This window comes from Anomaloglossus baeobatrachus, chromosome 4, assembly GCF_048569485.1.
Source record: "Anomaloglossus baeobatrachus isolate aAnoBae1 chromosome 4, aAnoBae1.hap1, whole genome shotgun sequence".
NCBI lineage: Eukaryota > Metazoa > Chordata > Amphibia > Anura > Aromobatidae > Anomaloglossus > Anomaloglossus baeobatrachus.
The window spans coordinates 437,696,425-437,715,190 of NC_134356.1; the positions used below are offsets into that span (position 1 = coordinate 437,696,425).

At 44.9% G+C, this 18,766-nt stretch overlaps 1 protein-coding gene across 1 annotated transcript in view; it reads right to left on the reverse strand.

The window, feature by feature from the left end:
* LOC142302488 (stimulated by retinoic acid gene 6 protein-like) overlaps positions 1-18,766 on the reverse strand; it is an 85,583-nt gene that overhangs the window by 32,823 nt on the left and 33,994 nt on the right. The window contains exons 12-13 of the mRNA XM_075343561.1: positions 12,772-12,820; positions 12,534-12,651 (exon numbers count right to left, since the gene is read on the reverse strand). Coding sequence (XP_075199676.1) covers positions 12,534-12,651; positions 12,772-12,820 — 167 coding nt within the window. The remainder of the gene's footprint in view (positions 1-12,533; positions 12,652-12,771; positions 12,821-18,766) is intronic.

Below are 18,766 nucleotides of genomic sequence, written 5' to 3' on the forward strand. Positions count from 1 at the left end.
AGAGCAGTCTGTGCGGCACCCCAGAACTATATGGGTCCCCCAGAGCGCTAAGCCACCCATCCCAGTAATGTGTACCCCACCAGAGCTGTTTGCCACTCCAGTAACATCTATGCCCCCCCCAGTAAACTCTATGCCCCCTGCCCCTACTGTAATGTATATATTGTAGGCCCCATCCTCTCCTGTGATGTATATATGGCAGTGCTCTGTCAGTGTGCACGGTGTGCAGTCATGTCTGTTAGTGATGGCCATCATGCAACACAGCCACATGTCCTGGAGGAGCTGGATGGAAACAAGCGGGGGAGGTGAGTGATGCTGCTTGTGACTTCTCCATATTAACACCTGTGTCTGCATGTATGTCAGTGTATATTACTGTGCATATATTTGTCTGTTTAAATGTATTTTTGTGAATTTGTACGTATGCCTGTATGTGTATATGCGTGTCTGCATATGGATGGGGCCCACTGACACTCAACCGGGGACCACAAAAACCTGGAGCCGACTCTGGCTGCCTTAACATTGGGATCAATAAAAAATATGTGAGTAACTCTACTTTCTGTATATAAGTGACAGCTGTGAGTGATCCTGGACTGTATCTGTATTGTACTGTGTATAAGTAACAGCTGTGAGTGATCCTGGACTGTATCTGTATTGTAGTACTGTAAATCTGAATGTGGCAGAACAGGTTAAGATACATGTTCATTGGATTTATATCTAAATGCTACAGTTCGTGCTCTACTGTTATGGCTAACAGTAGAGTAGCTACTGTTAACGTTTATGGGGCCCCCACCAGATGTTCTGCCCAGGGGCCCCCATCAACCTTAATCTGGCCCTGATAATAACCATGAGTGTGACTTGTACCTTATTAAATATGGACATCTGAAACCGGCCTAAGACTGAAAGACAACTAGGAGGGGACCCCCAGATGCTCCAAGCCACGGGGACCCACCAACCAGAGACTGGTGTAGGGGAAGTAAGCCACCAGGTCACCACACCAGCACTGGAACTAAGGGGACCAGTGGTGAGGACCAGCCGACATCGGGTTGATAGCAACATCTCTGTGAGTAAAGAACCAGTTACACTGCAATGCCTTGTCTGGCCTACCTTCTTTCCGCGCCCCTATATTATTAACGGACATAAACAACAACTACCATCATCTACCCCCTGGGGCCTGGCCCTACTTGCGGAGGGCCCCAACATCCAGGCTGCCATTAACATCAGCCCCAGTAGTGAGAGACTGTGCAGCGGCTGTTCCATCTATATAGCCGCAACCCCCAAGTGGCGTCACGACAAAAACTTTATTAATAATCAATGTAAATACTCCCCTTTTAAAAGCAACCCCCCCCCCCTCCCAGGGTCACGGAACCGGGTACCGGCTATTGCACCCGTGACACTTCCCAGGCCCGGGACCGAATACCCCATAGCCCTGGGGTGCAACACACGCACAGCCTCCGGCCCCTTGATCTCCCTGCAGTGGACTTAAGGAAAATGGCGCCCGGAGGAGGTGTGTGTGCAGATGAGACATCAGCTGGTCATTGAGCCAACAGCTCAATCTGCGCATGCGCCAATTTCGGGCGCCATTTCTTTGAAGCCCGCACCGCCGACAGTTTCTGAATGCTCCTGCCTCACAGAGCCTGCAGCAACCATCTGGGATACCCGCTGCACCGCCCACAGCATTGCCCTATTCCAGCACCGCCCCTACCTGCTTTGACCCCACTCCACCACCGTTGCCGCCCCCTCTGGCAAGACATCAATGGATTATAAGACAGACCCATATTTTTTTTTCCATTTTTTTTCCTCTAAATTTGGGGTGCGTCTTATAATCCAGTGCGTCTTATAAAACGAAGTGTATGGTAAATCTGAAAATTATGACGTATATTTGTATTCAGTCCCCTGCAGTCTGATAGCCCTATACAAAATCCTGAGTGACCATTTGGCTCCAGAAGTCACCTAATTAGTACATTGAGTTCATCTGTGTGCAATTTATTCTCAGTATAACTACAGTTGTTCTGTGAAGAACTCAGAGCTTTGTTTGAGAAAATTAGGGATCAAACAGCGTAATTAAAACCATGGAATACAACAGACAGGTGAGGGATAAAATTGTGAAGGAGAGTAAAGCATGGTTAGGTTATAAACAAATCCATCATCCATAAATGGAAGGAGTATGGTACAACTGCAAACCAAGATATGGCTGTCCACCTAAACTGACATCCCAAGGAAGGAGTGATAAGTGTTGTAAGGACCTTTTATGTGCTGCCCTTCAGATGCATTTAATATAAGTCCACGATCAAGAGAGTTAATACGATTTGCAATTTAATTTCAATGAGTTTCAAAGCCTACACTAGCTTCTTCTTTAGGAAAAACCACAATCATAGCATAGCAGTGGGTGACTGGCTGTATTTAAATGGTCAGTATTTGAAAAAAGTGACAAAATGACGCCGCAGCACATGTTGAAGTTCAAAAGTTCAAGCATATAAATCATGAAAGAATAAAAGAAGCTGTCAGACATCATGAAAGGATTAATTCCCAAGGAATGTTTGAACCAGTACATTGATATAAATGAGGTCGTAAAAAGAAAAAATAACAAAATATATTTGTGACAAAGGAAGGAAAGGAACTCCAATTATCTGTTTAATAGATAACTGTGCAATGCACCTGTTCATATAGTTATACAAGATGTTTATGTGGTTGAGTAAGTGTCAAGTGATCATGAGGTTTTCATGTTGGAATGAAACCGTGGAAAGAAGAAAGCCACCTTTGAAAGCAAACCATAAGAAGTAGTGTTTGCAAAAAGCCAGTTAAGTGGACAAAGCAAAGAAATTGCTCTGGTCAGATGAGACCAAAGTAGAACTTTTTGGGCTAATGCAAAATGCTATGTGAGGTGGAAAACTAACACTGCACATGACCCCAAAAACACCATCCTCACCGTCAAACATGGTGGTGGCAGAATCATGCTGTGGTGATGCTTTTCTTCAGCAAGTAAAGGGCTTGAGGTTAGGTTTATGGGAAGATGGAGCTAAATACAGGGCATTCCAGGAGGAAAACCTGTTAGAGGCTGCAAAAGACTTGAGATTGGAGCATAGGTTCAACTTCCAGTAGGAGAACGACCCCAAACATACTGCCAGAGCTAGATCAAAGCATATTCATATGTGTGAATGGACCAGTCAAAGCTCAGATCTAAATCCCATTGAGAATCTGTGGAAAGACTTGAAACTTGCTGTTCATAGACGCTCTCCATTCAATCTCACTGAGGTGGAGCTGTTTTGCTAAGAAGAATGGGCAAAAATGTCAATCTCTAAATGTGCAAAGATGGTAGAGACATACCCCAGAGACTTGCAGCAGTAATTGCAGCCAAAGGTGATCCTAGAAAGTTTTAACTAAGGGGGGCTGAATACAAATGCACATCACAATTTTCTGATTTATATTTTAAAAGTATTTAGAAAAACGAATCATTTCCTTTACAGTTTACAAATTCTTCTTTGTGTTAGTATATTGCATAAAATACCAAAAAAATAAATTTACGCATGTGAGTGTAAAGTGAAAAAATGGGAAAAAATCTCACGGGGTATGAATACTTTTTCATGGTACTATACATGGGAGTAGTAATTTAGAGTTTCAATAATTTTTATTGTACTTTAAATTTAAACATATTACATAATGAATTGCATTTATAAATTTGTTTAAATACATTATGAATAAGTATACATACATTTACCATTTAGTATTTTTATGGGGTAAGGAAGGAGAGGTTGGGGAGGGTAGATTAGGGAAGAAGAACTTTATTGGGGGCAAACTTGTAAATATCAAGGAAAAGAATGGAAGGGTAAGTGGTAAAGGGAAATGTAACCATAATAAAAAAGATTCTAAGAGTAAAAGAAAGAAAAAAAGAATGAAATGAAGAAGAGATAGAAAAAGAGGGACAGGGTTGGGTAAGTGAGACCAGAGGGGTTTTTTTTTTTGTATCTTTGGAGTAGAGTGTCTTTGAGAAATCTATAAATTTAATAAGATTGTCAAAGAATACTAGATGTCGCCCTATATAGTTAGGGATTCAATAGTCACCCAGTATCTATTAAATTGGTTAACCAAACTCCCCATCTTTTATGGTAAGAGCCGAATGAATTATTAAATATAGCATGTTTCCTTTGAAATTTGTGGTGTAATATGAGCTTGTGGTTAATTTCCATTATGTTTGGTATATTCCAGTTAGCTGCAATGGAATTTTTTTATTAGGAGGAGAATATGAATAATAATCGGAATATGACATGGATTAATGTATTCTAGGTCCATTGAGAGTAGAGCCATTTGAGGTGTTATTTTAATTAGCAGCTTCTGCCGGCGCGAGCTAGGGCAGCTATGTTTTCTGCTCTGGCCGCGATATGGCAGAGCAAACTGCGCCTGCGCGAGCAGACCTAACTGCACAGGCGCGAAATTTTAAAATGCGACGAGGATGATGATGGAGGCGTCATCACGTCAATCAAGAAAGGAGGACGGCGAACAACGGCAGGAGGGGGGACAGGAGCAGAAAATGAGTTATGTTTGGGGTCTGGAAGGGGAGTCAGGGCCAAGGTGCACCTTCATAGAATGCAGCCCAGGATCTGCAGAAGGTGATTCTTTTAGTTTAATAGGGAAAAATCTAGTGACAGGTTCACTTTAAAGAGGAAATCCATTTCTCTTCAGGAAATTCTATATTTAAGTTATTTTACCATATAACGTAGCTTTTAAAATTTTAAATCTTTATTAAAAAAACTATAAAGTTGTCTGGTGTTCCAAATGTTGTCATTTAGATCGCAAAAAAGAGCACTAACTATTTCTGGGATGTAAGAATTGTTGTTTAAAAGTTTGGAGAGGGTGTTAAGTTTAAAATCTGGGTCAAGTAGTTTGTATTTTATTTTTAGGTCCAGAAATGAAACAAAGTCTGAACCATTATGTGGATCCTGAATAAATTTTATACCTTGCTTAGTCCATTATTTTAGAATTTCTGTTTTTGATAAATATGCCAAGAATTTTATAGGAACATTTTATTATATTTTTTTATTTTTTTTCTCGTTTAGAAAGGTTTTTCCATATTAAAAGTGTGGATGATATAGTTGAGAAAGGAGGTAGGGGTAGACTGGAATTTTGAATATGGAGTAGGATGAGTTGGCCTAAAGGGGAGTAGTTATTCAAAGATAATTCTAAGTCTATCCATGGAACTGAATAATTATTGATGATCCAATTACGACTTTGTTTAATTATATTTGTTTCATAGTATCCAAATATGTTAGGTAAGCTATAACCACCTCTTTTTTTATGTTTCATTGTGGTGGTAATTTAGGGTGGCTAGAGCAGCTGTTAGGGCTCATGCGCACGTTGCGTACTCACATGCATTTACGCTGCGTATAGCACTGCAGCGTAAATGCATGCGTCCTGCGTCCCCAGCACAATCTATGTAGATTGTGCATGATACGTGTGCACAATGGTTTTATGACCACAGCGATTTTTGTACTAAAATTTTGACCCAAATCCATGCGTTCATAAAAGCAGCATGTAAATTATTTGTGCGTTCTGGATGCGGCTCCCACTCTGTCTATGGTGGGGGCAGCATCCCAAGAGCATGAAATCGCCCTTTTTTAACAAAAAAACTGCATTCATTATGCAGTCTTTCTGCAGCGATTTGATGCGCACATGTGCTGTCAAATCGCTGCAGAATATTCTGCAGTTACGTGCGCATGAGCCCTTAGGCTCCCTTTAAGACTACGTTCCACAATGAGCTTTTGGTCTTATTTTGTTGTTGCAGGTTTTCTGCACCATTTCTGCACTCATTATATATTTAACCCTAGAACGCATACCTGGGGCCTCGCAGGCCTGCTAAGTTACTTATTTTCTATGGTAGATTTCTATGGTTGCGCGTTATAGGGTTAAAAAAGCGTTATTTAAAACATGACGTACCAAAAAGAGAAAAAATGCAGAATCAAAAATGCATGTAAAAAAGCACAATAAAAATTAAAGTAACCTAATTTACTTAATTAGGTGCAGAAATGCTGCAGAATTTCTGCAACATCAAATACTCACCAAATACTCATTGTGGGAACATAGCCTTAGCATTTTTTATCAGCATCAAGTTTTTAAGCAGCTCCTAACAGAATTTGCTCCAAGCTTAGCACTGTAAAATTAGAAGGCAAGAAACCCTCTTTGAAAACACTTCAAAAAGTCACTAAAAGTTGTTTCCAGAAACGCGTTAGGAAACTAAAAACTTTTTCAAAACTGCCTAAAAATAGGAGCACGTCCTTGAAGTGGCATTCCTTTGAAAACTATTTTATTTCTTTTTTTTTTTAAAGCAAAAAAATGCTCCATGTGCCCATACTCTAACAGGATCCTGAGAATCTAAATATTCTAAATATCTCATGTCATTCTTATTCACTAGATGGCGCTATACAGTCTTTTCGCAAAGATCATACATTTTAGTCTCCTTTAACCCCTTCCAATACAACCAATTTAAGTTTTTTCACTTTCATTTTTTCCTCACCTTCTTTCAAGAGCTATAACCTTTTCATTTGTATGAGTGATTGTTTTTGCCAGACCAGTTATAATATTGAATTACATCATTCACTTATATAATATAATGTATTGAAATACGGGGAAAGAAATTCAGAGTTGAAACAGTGAAAAAAAATTGCTATTCTGCCATTGTTTTGGGGTTTTTTAATTTGTTATTACAGTGTTCATTGTTCAGTACTAGGATATCAAGGTCAGTATGATTATGGTGATAGCAAACTTGCAAAGCTTTTTTTAAATTTAAGTGGTCAAAAAAAATTCTGAAATTTGTAAAAAAAAATAAATGCAAATTTGATTGTGCTGCCATTTTATGAGACGTGAAACAATTTAATTATACTATCTATTGAGCTGTTGTAAACTGAGATTTTTATCAGTAGTAATCAGGGGGGCATACAATTATACAGTGTTATGCTCGCTTTTTGTTTCATTTGTTTAGGGAGCTGTGGCGACAAAAATAAATAATTTTGGCTCTTAATAGACCTAAAACGGGAAAGGTTTATTCTGATTTCAAGTCAGATAGAGAGAAAAACATGCAGATGTGTTTTTTAGATAGTGTATGTAAACGTCTGGTTTCAACTGTATGTATTGCAGTATATAGAAGATGTGATCAAATGATCAGAAGTTCAAAACTCCCATGGGACAAAAAAATAAATGTTTCTAAAAAGTTATACAACAAAATACATAATCAAAATTCAAATCACCACCCCTTTAAAAATAAAGAAATAAAAATAGCCATATTTGTCATGGCTGTGTCCGTAAAAGTCCCATCCATCAAAATATAAAATTAATCAATCTAGAGGGAAAATAAACAGATGTCAGAATTGCATATATTTGCCAAATGCCATAAGCTTCTCAGAATAGTTGGTAGGAATTTGGACCCACTCCTCTTGACAGAACTGGTGTAACTGAGCTATGTTTGTAGGTTGCTTTGCTCGCGCCTGCCTTTTCAGCTTTGCCCATAAATTTTCAATAGGATTGAAAACAGGGTTTTGTGACGGCTACTCCAAAACATTGACTTTGTTATCCTTAAACCACTTTGTAACCAGCTTGGCATTATGATTTGGGTAATTGTCCACTTGGAAGACCCATTTCCACCCAAGCTTTAAGTTCCTGGCTGATGTCTTGAGATGCTGCTTCAATATTGCCACATAATGTTCTTTCCTCATGATGCGATATATTTTGTGAAGTGCACCAGTCCCAACTGCAGCAAAACAACCCCACAATATGATGCTTCCACCACCGTGTTTTCCAGTTGAGATGGTTTTCTTAGACTTCAAAGCTTCTCCCTTTTTCCTTCAAACATATTGATGGTAATTCTGGCCAAACAATTCAATCTTATTTTCATCAGACCACAGGACATGTCTCCAAAAATTAAGGTCTTTGTTCCTGTGGGCATTTGCAAACATTAATCTGGTTTCTTTATGTTTCTTTTGGAGTAATGGCTTTCTCCTGTCAGAGTGGCCTTTCAACCCATGTTGATACAATACTCGTTTCACTGTAGATAATGACAAAATCTTACCAGCTTCCGCCAGCATCTTCACAAAGTCTCTTGCTTTTGCTCTTGGGTTGCTATTCGTATGTCTGACGAAAGCATGTTCATCTCTGGTACACAGAACCTGTTTCTTTCCTGAGCAGTTTGATGGCTTGACATTCCCATCTTGTTTGTACTTGCATATAATTATTATTATATTATACACTTTGGTTGACAGTGGCCTTTCATTGGTTAATCAGCAGTGATCAAAGCTAGTTCATGATTACTAGCAGATCCCAGCTGTGTTACAGAGATATCGGATGGGGTTGGTGCAGAGCCTAATCCAAACATAAAGACCTGATGTAAGCCATCATATTTTGTGAAGCGGTCAAACTGAATCTGTCAACTGCACCTTTTTACATAAGGAATTAGTAGTATAGCTGTATATGAGTCAACCAAGTTTAGCCGTAATGTGGCTGCACAAGATTTTATTTGGTGAAAAGTGTTTATACAGCTATAGCCCTATGTCCATATCCAAAAATGTGTTGCTGCTTGAATGAACAGGTCTGAAGGATCAACATATTAAGTTTGTTAGTTTAAGCCTTTAAGGAAATAACACAAAACAAAGGTCATCTACGTATCCACCCTGTATACATATTCCCAGGCTTGGACTGACCCACAGGGGAACAGGTGAATCCTCTGGTGGGCCGCTGTACAGTAGTGGCTCCCCATCACCATCGGGAGATTACACAATATACCATGTACAAAGGCAGCCTTTCGTCATGCTACTACTGGATAAACTATCCAGATTATTATTATGTGGAGTCATAAGTAAACTTGAGAATGAGAGCAAAGTAATATTTGCATGTTGCTTAACAGTGGGCCCCCAGAGTAAGTTACTGGTGGGCCCTTGGTAACCCAAGTCCACTACTGCATAAATCCTGATAGTAATTCATGATGTAACAGAATCTTTTTTTAAGCATTGAGGACTTCATCTTTAGAATTACAGTCCCAAACCTGCAGGGAACTTTTTTATGCTTTAATTATAGTGGTTATATGCTCTATATACTCTGCTACAGATAGGTTTCCTGATTTTCTTGTACTTAGTCAATATAACTTAGACAGCATGTATTGTCTGACAAAATTAGCTTGATAGAAATCCTGTTCCTGAGAGTCATCATTCTTACTAAAGGGAACCTGTCAGCACATTTTTGCTATGTAATCTGACAGCCTTACAAGATAGGTGCAGGGTCCCTGCAAAGTGTCTCTTACTAGGCTGTATTTTGTTGTTTTAAGACTATCAGTATTTTATCAGCAGGATATTATCATAGGACAATTTGACACAAGCAAGGGAGTGAAATCACATCCTGAGCACTGATTAGCAGTTTCTGTCACAATACAGTGTATACAGAAAGTTGTGGTGCGTGCGGGTTATGCACAGCTCAACATCTGAGCTCTGCTCAATATACAGTAAAGAAAACTGTCTCTATCATAACTGCTGTATCCAATGTACTAAGACCTTATTCACATGTCCATGTTTAAACCCATACATGAAAAAACGTTTACCAGTGTCATCAGTATATTGGATCAGTGTGTCATCAGTGTATGGTCAGTGGGTCATCAGTGTATGGTCCAGGTGTCTGTTTTTACCATCACTGTCATTAGTGATGAATAATTACTTACATGAATTACAAAACTTCTATACTTTGCCATGTTAAACACATACAGCACATGTGCTTTCAATGGACCCATAGATTTTTTTTTTGGCCCTTGTCATCCATGCTAACGTAAAAAACCCCCACAATGGACATGTGAACAGCACCATAGGTGATAATGGGGTATGTGTGGTATCCATGAAATTAACAGATACCATATAGACATCTGAATGAGGCCTAAGTGATACATCACTGGAATCAGGGTTTGTGTCCCTCCCTCATGGTACTGTCAGATTGTCAGCAGGTTTTGGCTATATAGACTCCCTTTAATCAGAAGTGAAAGTTGATAACATTATTAATTTACTCTGTTAGTATTTTACTGTTCACCATAAAGAATTTTCATGCTTTCTACATTAAAGGGGTCCTCTGGTCTAAAGTGATAAGTCTTCAGTCACTCTATATGACTGCAAACTTATGAATTCTCCCAGTACATTCACTGGGAGCTGCAAGAATTGCCGGTTTCTGAGCTTGGAACGGCGGTCACATGACCACAATTGTGCAACATTCATGTTCCCAGCCAGAACCCGACTAGTGGGCATGGCATTTCTCAATACAATTGTATGGAGTGGGCGCATCCGACTAGTCTGTGTGTCCATCCAGTGGGCATGGCCTTGCTCAATACATATGTACCGCCCCGCGGGCTCGGCTGCGACTGCCGAGCCGCTCGGATCCATGCTCGTATGGTGGGTGGCTCGAGCTCCTCATGGACCCGGGGGTCACGTTGCTCTGCAAGGGGGTTGGCGCTACACGCAGGGACTTCGGTGGGGAGTTCCACGGCTGGGGCCGCAGTGGTTTGGAAGGGATGTAAGTTCATGACGCCACCCACGGGTTGTAGTGAATGGATGGACACCCCCGCTGCCGTTAACTAGGCCTCCCGGGGACGGTGTTGCGCAGCTTGGTGTTGACCCCTCCGTAGGTAGGGGAGTGATGGTCCCGGAGGCCCGAGGGAGGGGCTGAGGCGTGGGGACAGGTGCGTGCTGGATGCTGGTGCGGTGCGGCGCGGTACGCGGCCCGAAGGCACTGGTGTACTCACTATGACACAATACACTGGAGTCTCTGGTAAACCAAATGGGATGATGAACGAGGCCCACAGCCGGCTGCAGCTTCTCCCTTATCAGGTTGGTGGTTTCCGCCTTTCTCCTACACCTCTGTGTGAATGTTTGACTCCTATGCCTAAGCAACGGTAGTCCGCTCCCCGGCTTGCTGGGTGTTGGAAGAGCCCTGTTTGCCCACAGACGCTGGCCCCTTGGGTCTCTATGCCTTGGCGGTGGCTTTACCTGGTATGGTTGGGCTGTTGTCTTCTAACGGGTCTTGTGTGGGAAAGGTCCTTAAGTCCAGTCCTCAATCAGTTGATATGACTCGGCCCTGTCGGTTCGGGGCTTTGTACTGGGTCTGAGTACCCCTCCTGGTGCTCCAGTTTCCAATCGGTTCCCCGGTTCGGTACCGGCGGGCCACCGCCCGACCCGGGTCTCTACGGTTCCACCAGCTGTAATCCCAGCTCCTGCAGGCAGCCCCCACCATCTGCCTTCTTGCCAGAGGTGACTGGGCTCCAACCCATCTACCTGAGTAGACTATTGGCATGCCTGGTCACAGGTCTGTCCTTGAACTCGACCTCTCTCCTTCACTGACAAGACTAGACTACTACACACTGAACTTGTGTCTTTTTCCCGCCTCCAGGCCTGTGAACTCCTCGGTGGGTGGAGCCAATCACCTGGCTCCGCCCCCTGGTGTGGACATCAAACCTGGAGGGTGGTGACAAAGTTTTTAAGTTTGGCTGCTGTCACCTTTTTAGGGAGGGGGGGGTGTGTGCATGGGACTACCTGGGACAACCTGACTAGTCCAGGGCGTCACACATATGTATTGAGTGAGGCCGCACTCACTAGTCGGATTCTTACCAGAAACAAGTAAAATATATCTTTGTACCGTGTTAGCCAGTAGAGATAAAAAAAATTGTTTAAAAGAACAGAGAGTCCTCAGTGGTTGATACCTTTTAATGGCTAACTGAAAAGATGGTAATAATTGCAAGCTTTCGAGACTACTCAGGTCTCTTCATCAGGCATGGTATCCAGAAACCAGAAACATGCATATGGAACAATTTTGGTCAGTTGACTGCTGTTCCTGACTTAAAAACCTGAAAATCCCCAAAACACCCAATGTGTGCCCTGGGAGGATTCATAAGTCTACAATCACATAGCGTGACTGCAGACTTATCACTTCAGACCGGACAACCCCTTTAAGTTTGATGTTTTCATTACTGGCTTTGTTGTTTCCATTAAAGAAGCTCCATCTAGTGGTTGAATTTGCTTATTGGCACTAGTTTGACCCTCTGCTCTTCCCATCTCCTCTCTCTGTAGTGGTGCATTGCGGGAAGAAGGCCCATTTTCCTTATGGACTGGGGACAGTGGACATCCACCATTTTATACCCCTTTATAACCGAATTGTTGTTAAGAAGCATTATGTGGTACCTGTTTATAGCAATCAGATACCTAAGACTGTCACTCCGCATTATTCAGCAGCATTTATAGGACTCGATAACAAGCTGGTGTAACTCATGTTGTTTATACACTGTTTAGCCATTTGTGATATGTATTTCTGTCTTACCTTTATACATGTGGTGATTCCTTGTTATTTTACTGTTTCTTGTTTTACCAAATACATTTACTTAACTTTCAATAAGCTGCATAGACTTCAGGATACAGTCTCCTTATTGGACTACAGTAGATGGGTTTAGCTGCAGGTCAGACTATGCCACACCTCAGGGTACCGGAAGCAATAACACAACAAGAATCATTGTAACATTTCTACAATATACTTACACTGTATAGCCGACGATCTGAAGAATCATCATTCCTTTTCCTTCTTTGATTGGGATTACAATCCAAAATGTTATAATCAGACTTATTAAGAAGAACATGATGTGCAGTAGAAAGTAACCTACAGAAACACCCAATAGAGACATGAAACACTGCAAAGCTGTACATAGGGCTTTAAGTAGAATATTGCTTAATAACTTATACTTTCTATAACTGACAATGAGAATAATTTTTCACCTACCCCACAGCAAATATGCGATCTGATTTCCAGCATATCGGATACTAGCGGCCTGAAATATGAGCACAGTAAATAATTTGAAGATACAAGTTCTTATGTATTTATATGCAATATACAAAGCTTGATATATCCAAGCACTTCCGTGTCAACAACAGTACATGCTACATAGTGCATTAAAAAGGGTGACATAGATGAGCAAATGTTTTGAATGTCAAATTTGGCTACTTTGTCAATTTTTTTTTCAAAAAGTCTTGATATTCAGTTAATCTAGTTGTCACATATCGTAAGTACAGCAGAGTCTTCAGATGCCCTGAAAATGTGTGAATAATACTTTGTGGTCAACTAGGACTGTACTGAACACTATTCAAGCTATTTACCAAAACGTAGCCTAAAGCTGGTGTCACACATAACGACGACGACAACGACGTCGCTGCTACGTCACCATTTTCTGTGACGTTGCAGCGACGTCCCGTCGCTGTCGCTGTGTGTGACATCCAGCAACGACCTGGCCCCTGCTGTGAGGTCGCCGGTCGTTGCTGAATGTCCAGCTTCATTTTTTGGTCGTCACTCTCCCGCTGTGACACACACAAAGCTGTGTGTGACAGCGAGAGAGCGACGAAATGAAGCGATCAGTGAGCAGGAGCCGGCGTCTGGCAGCTGCGGTAAGCTGTAACCAGCGTAAACATCGGGTAACCAAGGGAAGACCTTTCCCTGGTTACCCGATGTTTACGCTGGTTACCAGCCTCCGCTCTTGCTGCCAGTGCCGGCTCCTGCACTGTGACATGTGGCTGCAGTACGCATCGGGTAATTAACCCGATGTGTGCTGCAGGAGAGCAAGGAGCCAGCGCTAAGCGCGGCTCCCTGCTCTCTGAACTGTGACATATAGCTGCAGCACACATCGGGTTAATTAACCCGATGTGTGCTGCAGGAGAGCAAGGAGCCAGCGCTAAGCGCGGCTCCCTGCTCTCTGAACATGTAGCACAGCGACCTTATGATCGCTGCTTCTGCTGTGTTTGACAGCTAAGCAGCGATCATAACAGCGACTTACAAGGTCGCTGTTACGTCACCGAAAATGGTGACGTAACAGCGACGTCGTTGTCGCTGTCGTTTAGTGTGACACCAGCTTTAGTAATGTCAAAGAGACCTTGTCATGTACAGACATGTGTAACAGATGGTAGATGTTTTTCACTGCTGTCATACAGGTTATGATAGTGCCTCCTAATTAGCCGTGATATACCATGAAATAACCACAAGACTTTATGGGGAAGCCCACACAACCATGCATGAGGTCATGTGAGTCTTCTCTGGCTCGTGCAAGCTTCCGCTTTGTGTAAAATTAATGTATGCATTTGGGGGGGGGGGGGGGGTCTGTGCGAATTGAATAGCAAATTGTTCAATTTCACCGGGTCCAGTGAATTTACTAAAATTCAAAACAAAACTGATTTGCATGAAATCAATTCAGTCATCTCTCATATCACTACTATACCAATGCTAGTAAAACCAGATTATCGTTATGGAAGAGGTAGCTTGGAGGAGAAAGCTAGGTTAAATTCTAAAGCACTTTTAGCTTTGATTTTCACTATTGGGGCTCATGCATACAACTGTATCTTCATTCTGATTGCCAACCGTAAAAAAAATGGATCGCACTTCAGCCAATGTTAGTCAATGGGGCAGTGAAGATTAACAGTTTGTTGTTTTTTTTTTGTAAATGACCGTTTCGGCATGTGTAAGAAATCGCAGCATGCACTATTTTCTTCTGAGAATCGGATAGCACTTGCACATTCAAGTCTAGGGGTTCATGATAAAAATCGGACCATACTCGGAGGGTCTCATTCAGTGGCGTAACTAGAGTTGTATGGGCCCCGGTGCAAAGTTTAGACCTGGGCCCCCCCTCCACATACACAGACACTTGGGGTAAGGCATACCTCCCAACTTTTAAAGAAGGAAAAGAAGGACAAAGTTTGCGGCGCGCGTAGCGCCGTGGCAAATTTTTAGGCCACGCCCCCTAACCACACCCATTTCACAGTCACGCCCATATCCCCTCCCCATCCACACCCATTCAGCATGGACACGCAGGCAGCCGGCGGGCCTCCAGCATGGACACGCAGGGAGCCACAGTGAGGCGGCCGGTCGCCCACACAGTGAGGTGGCCGGTCGCCTTCACAGACAGGCGGCAGGGGGGCGCCCGCACAGACAGGCGGCAGGGGGGCACCCGCACAGACAGGCGGCAGGGGGGCGCCCGCACAGACAGGCGGCCGGGGGGCGCCCGCACAGACAGGTGGCCGGGGGGCGCCCGCACAGACAGGCGGCCGGGGGGCGCCCGCACAGAAAGGCGGCCGGCCGACGCCCGCACAGAAAGGCGGCCGGCCGACCGCACAGAAAGGCGGCCGGCCGACCGCACAGAGAGGCTCCGGCCGGGGGTGAGGGGGGGGGAGGGAGGGAAATCAGCGCTGGGGAGATTTTACTGTACCAGCAGCAGCACAGGCAGCGCTCCTCTCTGTTATGCCACGTCTACTGGGATGGTAGGAGGGAAAAGCAGGTAGGCGGAGAGAGAGTGGGTGGGCGGAGCCCGGGAGCCGGCCGTCCCGATCGTGGCAACGGGACAAACAACGTAAAGCGTGAAAGTCCCGCTGTATCCGGGACGGTTGGGAGGTATGGGGTAAGGGATAATGACACTGACACTCGGGGTACAGGATAATGACGCTGACACTTGGCTCTCACCCACAGCACCCTGAAATCCCTCTATCAGCACCCAGCTTTCCTATGTTCTGATATTTATCTTGTCCTCAGCACCCAGCTTTCCCATATCAGAGCATGAGAAAGCTGGGTGCTGAGAGATGTATATCAGAACATGGGAAAGCTGGGTGCTGAGAGATGTATAGCAGAGCATGGGAAAGTTGGCTGCTGAGGGAAAGAGCCTTTTTCCCTCAGCACAAAACATTTCCATCCCATACTTGTATCTTTGTCCCCCCTGTATAAAGTTCTCAAAATACTATAACAGCCCCCACATAGCCTTCCAAATAATTGTATAAAGGGTCTCACATAACCCTTCATATATTAGAATGCAGATACATAGCCCTCCATATATTATAATGCACCCCCATAATCCTCCATGTATAAAGTAGCCCTTCAATTATAATGCATTTCCCATAGTTCTCCATGTATTAAAATTCACCCCATAGTTCTCCATATATTATACTGCACCACATAGTCCTCCATATTTTATAATGCACTTCCATAGTCCATGTATAAGGTAGCCTCCATAGTCCTCCATATATTATAATGCAGCCCCCATAGTCCTATATGTATTATAACACAACCCCATAAAACTTCAGATGGTATTATGCAGCCCCATACTCCTCCATGTATAATTCACCCCTATATTCCATGTATAAGGTGTCCCTTCATTTTGTATTATACAGCCCCCCCCGACCTCCATTTTAATGCAGCCCTATAGACCTCCAGTATAATGCAGCCTCATAGACCTCTATGTATATTACACCTCTATATTCAATGTATAAGGTGTCCTTCATGTTTATTATGCAGCCTCACCAGGCCTCCATATATAATAATGCAGCCAACCTCTCCAGGCCTCCATGTATAATATAGCAGCCAGCCTCCCAGGCCTCCATGTATAATATAGCAGCCAGCCTCCCCAGGCCTCCATGTATAATAATGCTGCCAGCCTCCCCAGGCCTCCATGTACAGTATAATGGAGTCTCCCCAGGCCTCCATGTACAGTATAATGCAGCCTCCCCAGGCCTCCATGCACAGTATCATGCAGCCTCCCCACCCCAGGCCTCCATGTACAGTATCATGCAGCCTCCCCACCCCAGGCCTCCATGTACAGTATCATGCAGCCTCCCCACCCCAGGCCTCCATGTACAGTATCATGCAGCCTCCCCACCCCAGGCCTCCATGTACAGTATCAGACAGCCTCCCCACCCCAGGCCTCCTTGTACAGTATCAGACAGCCTCCCCACCCCAGGCCTCCATGTACAGTATCATGCAGCCTCCCCACCCCATGCCTCCATGTACAGTATCATGCAGCCTCCCCACCCCAGGCCTCCATGTACAGTATCAGGCAGCCTCCCCACCCCAGGCCTCCATGTACAGTATCATGCAGCCTCCCCACCCCAGGCCTCCTTGTACAGTATCAGGCAGCCTCCCCACCCCAGGCCTCCATGTACAGATGCAGCCTCCCCACCCCAGGCCTCCATGTACAGTATCATGCAGCCTCCCCACCCCAGGCCTCCTTGTACAGTATCAGGCAGCCTCCCCACCCCAGGCCTCCATGTACAGATGCAGCCTCCCCACCCCAGGCCTCCATGTACAGTATCATGCAGCCTCCCCACCCCAGGCCTCCATGTACAGTATCATGCAGCCTCCCCACCCCAGGCCTCCATGTACAGTATCAGGCAGCCTCCCCACCCCAGGCCTCCATTTACAGTATCATGCAGCCTCCCCACCCCAGGCCTCCTTGTACAGTATCAGGCAGCCTCCCCACCCCAGGCCTCCATGTACAGATGCAGCCTCCCCACCCCAGGCCTCCATGTACAGTATCATGCAGCCTCCCCACCCCAGGCCTCCTTGTACAGTATCAGGCAGCCTCCCCACCCCAGGCCTCCATGTACAGATGCAGCCTCCCCACCCCAGGCCTCCATGTACAGTATCAGGCAGCCTCCCCACCCCAGGCCTCCATGTACAGTATCATGCAGCCTCCCCACCCCAGGCCTCCTTGTACAGTATCAGGCAGCCTCCCCACCCCAGGCCTCCATGTACAGATGCAGCCTCCCCACCCCAGGCCTCCATGTACAGTATCATGCAGCCTCCCCACCCCAGGCCTCCTTGTACAGTATCAGGCAGCCTCCCCACCCCAGGCCTCCATGTACAGATGCAGCCTCCCCACCCCAGGCCTCCATGTACAGTATCAGGCAGCCTCCCCACCCCAGGCCTCCATGTACAGATGCAGCCTCCCCACCCCAGGCCTCCATGTACAGTATCATCCAGCCTTCCCACCCCAGGCCTCCATGTACAGTATAATGCAGCCTCCCCACTCCAGGCCTCTGACCACCGTGTACTCATATATATATAAAAAAAAAAACAAGTACTCACCGCTCTCCTCCTTCCACTGCTGCTCTGTCCTGACGTCTCCTTGTTCCACTGATGCTGTACTCCCTGCTCTCCTCCTTCCACTGCTGCTCGTCCTCCCGGTGCTGTGGTCGGCGTCCTCCCTCCCTGCGCTCTGTGCACTCAGCACAGCAGTCGCACAGGAGTGACGTCACCGCACAGGCACAGGGGGAGAATGATGATGCAGAGCGGCGCCGGCCGCTCTTTGCTTCATTATTACTGTGCGCGGTGACGGGGGAGGGGGGCCCCGGTGCCGCCGCTGACATCGGGCAGGAGGGCCCGGTGTCGGGGGCGGCAGCGGGTCATATAGTGGGCGCGTGCACTGTGATAGATCAGCGCAGCTTCTCTCTCACTGAGAGGAGCTGGCTGCTGATCTGCCGGGTCCCCGCGGGCCCCAAACCGCCCGGGCCCGGTCGCGATCGCGACCGCTGCGACCGCGGTAGTTACGCCACTGGTCTCATTTTCATGGACGGACAGAACATTATGTCTGAGAAAAACTCATGCCACTCTGATTAAACTCTGGGAAAACTCTGATCAAAGTGTGATCAGACTAATCTGACTATACGTCTCAGATGTTGAGAAAATGGTCCAGTGAACCTACCCTTATACCAACTATTAACAGGAAAGCTACAGTGAAAAATTGAAATTTGGAAATCATAGTGCTATTATGTACAACTTACAAATTGCATCCAATCAGCGCTACCGTATGATCAAAACAGTCTCTGCACTGTAGAAGAATAATTAGGCTCTCTTCACTGTAGCATGGCAGCTCTAACTAGGGCTTCCAAGGACAGGCTCGCTCACTACCTCTTCTCTGCCTCCTCTCTAATGAACCGTAACTCTCCCTCTTACTTGACCCCACCCAGGG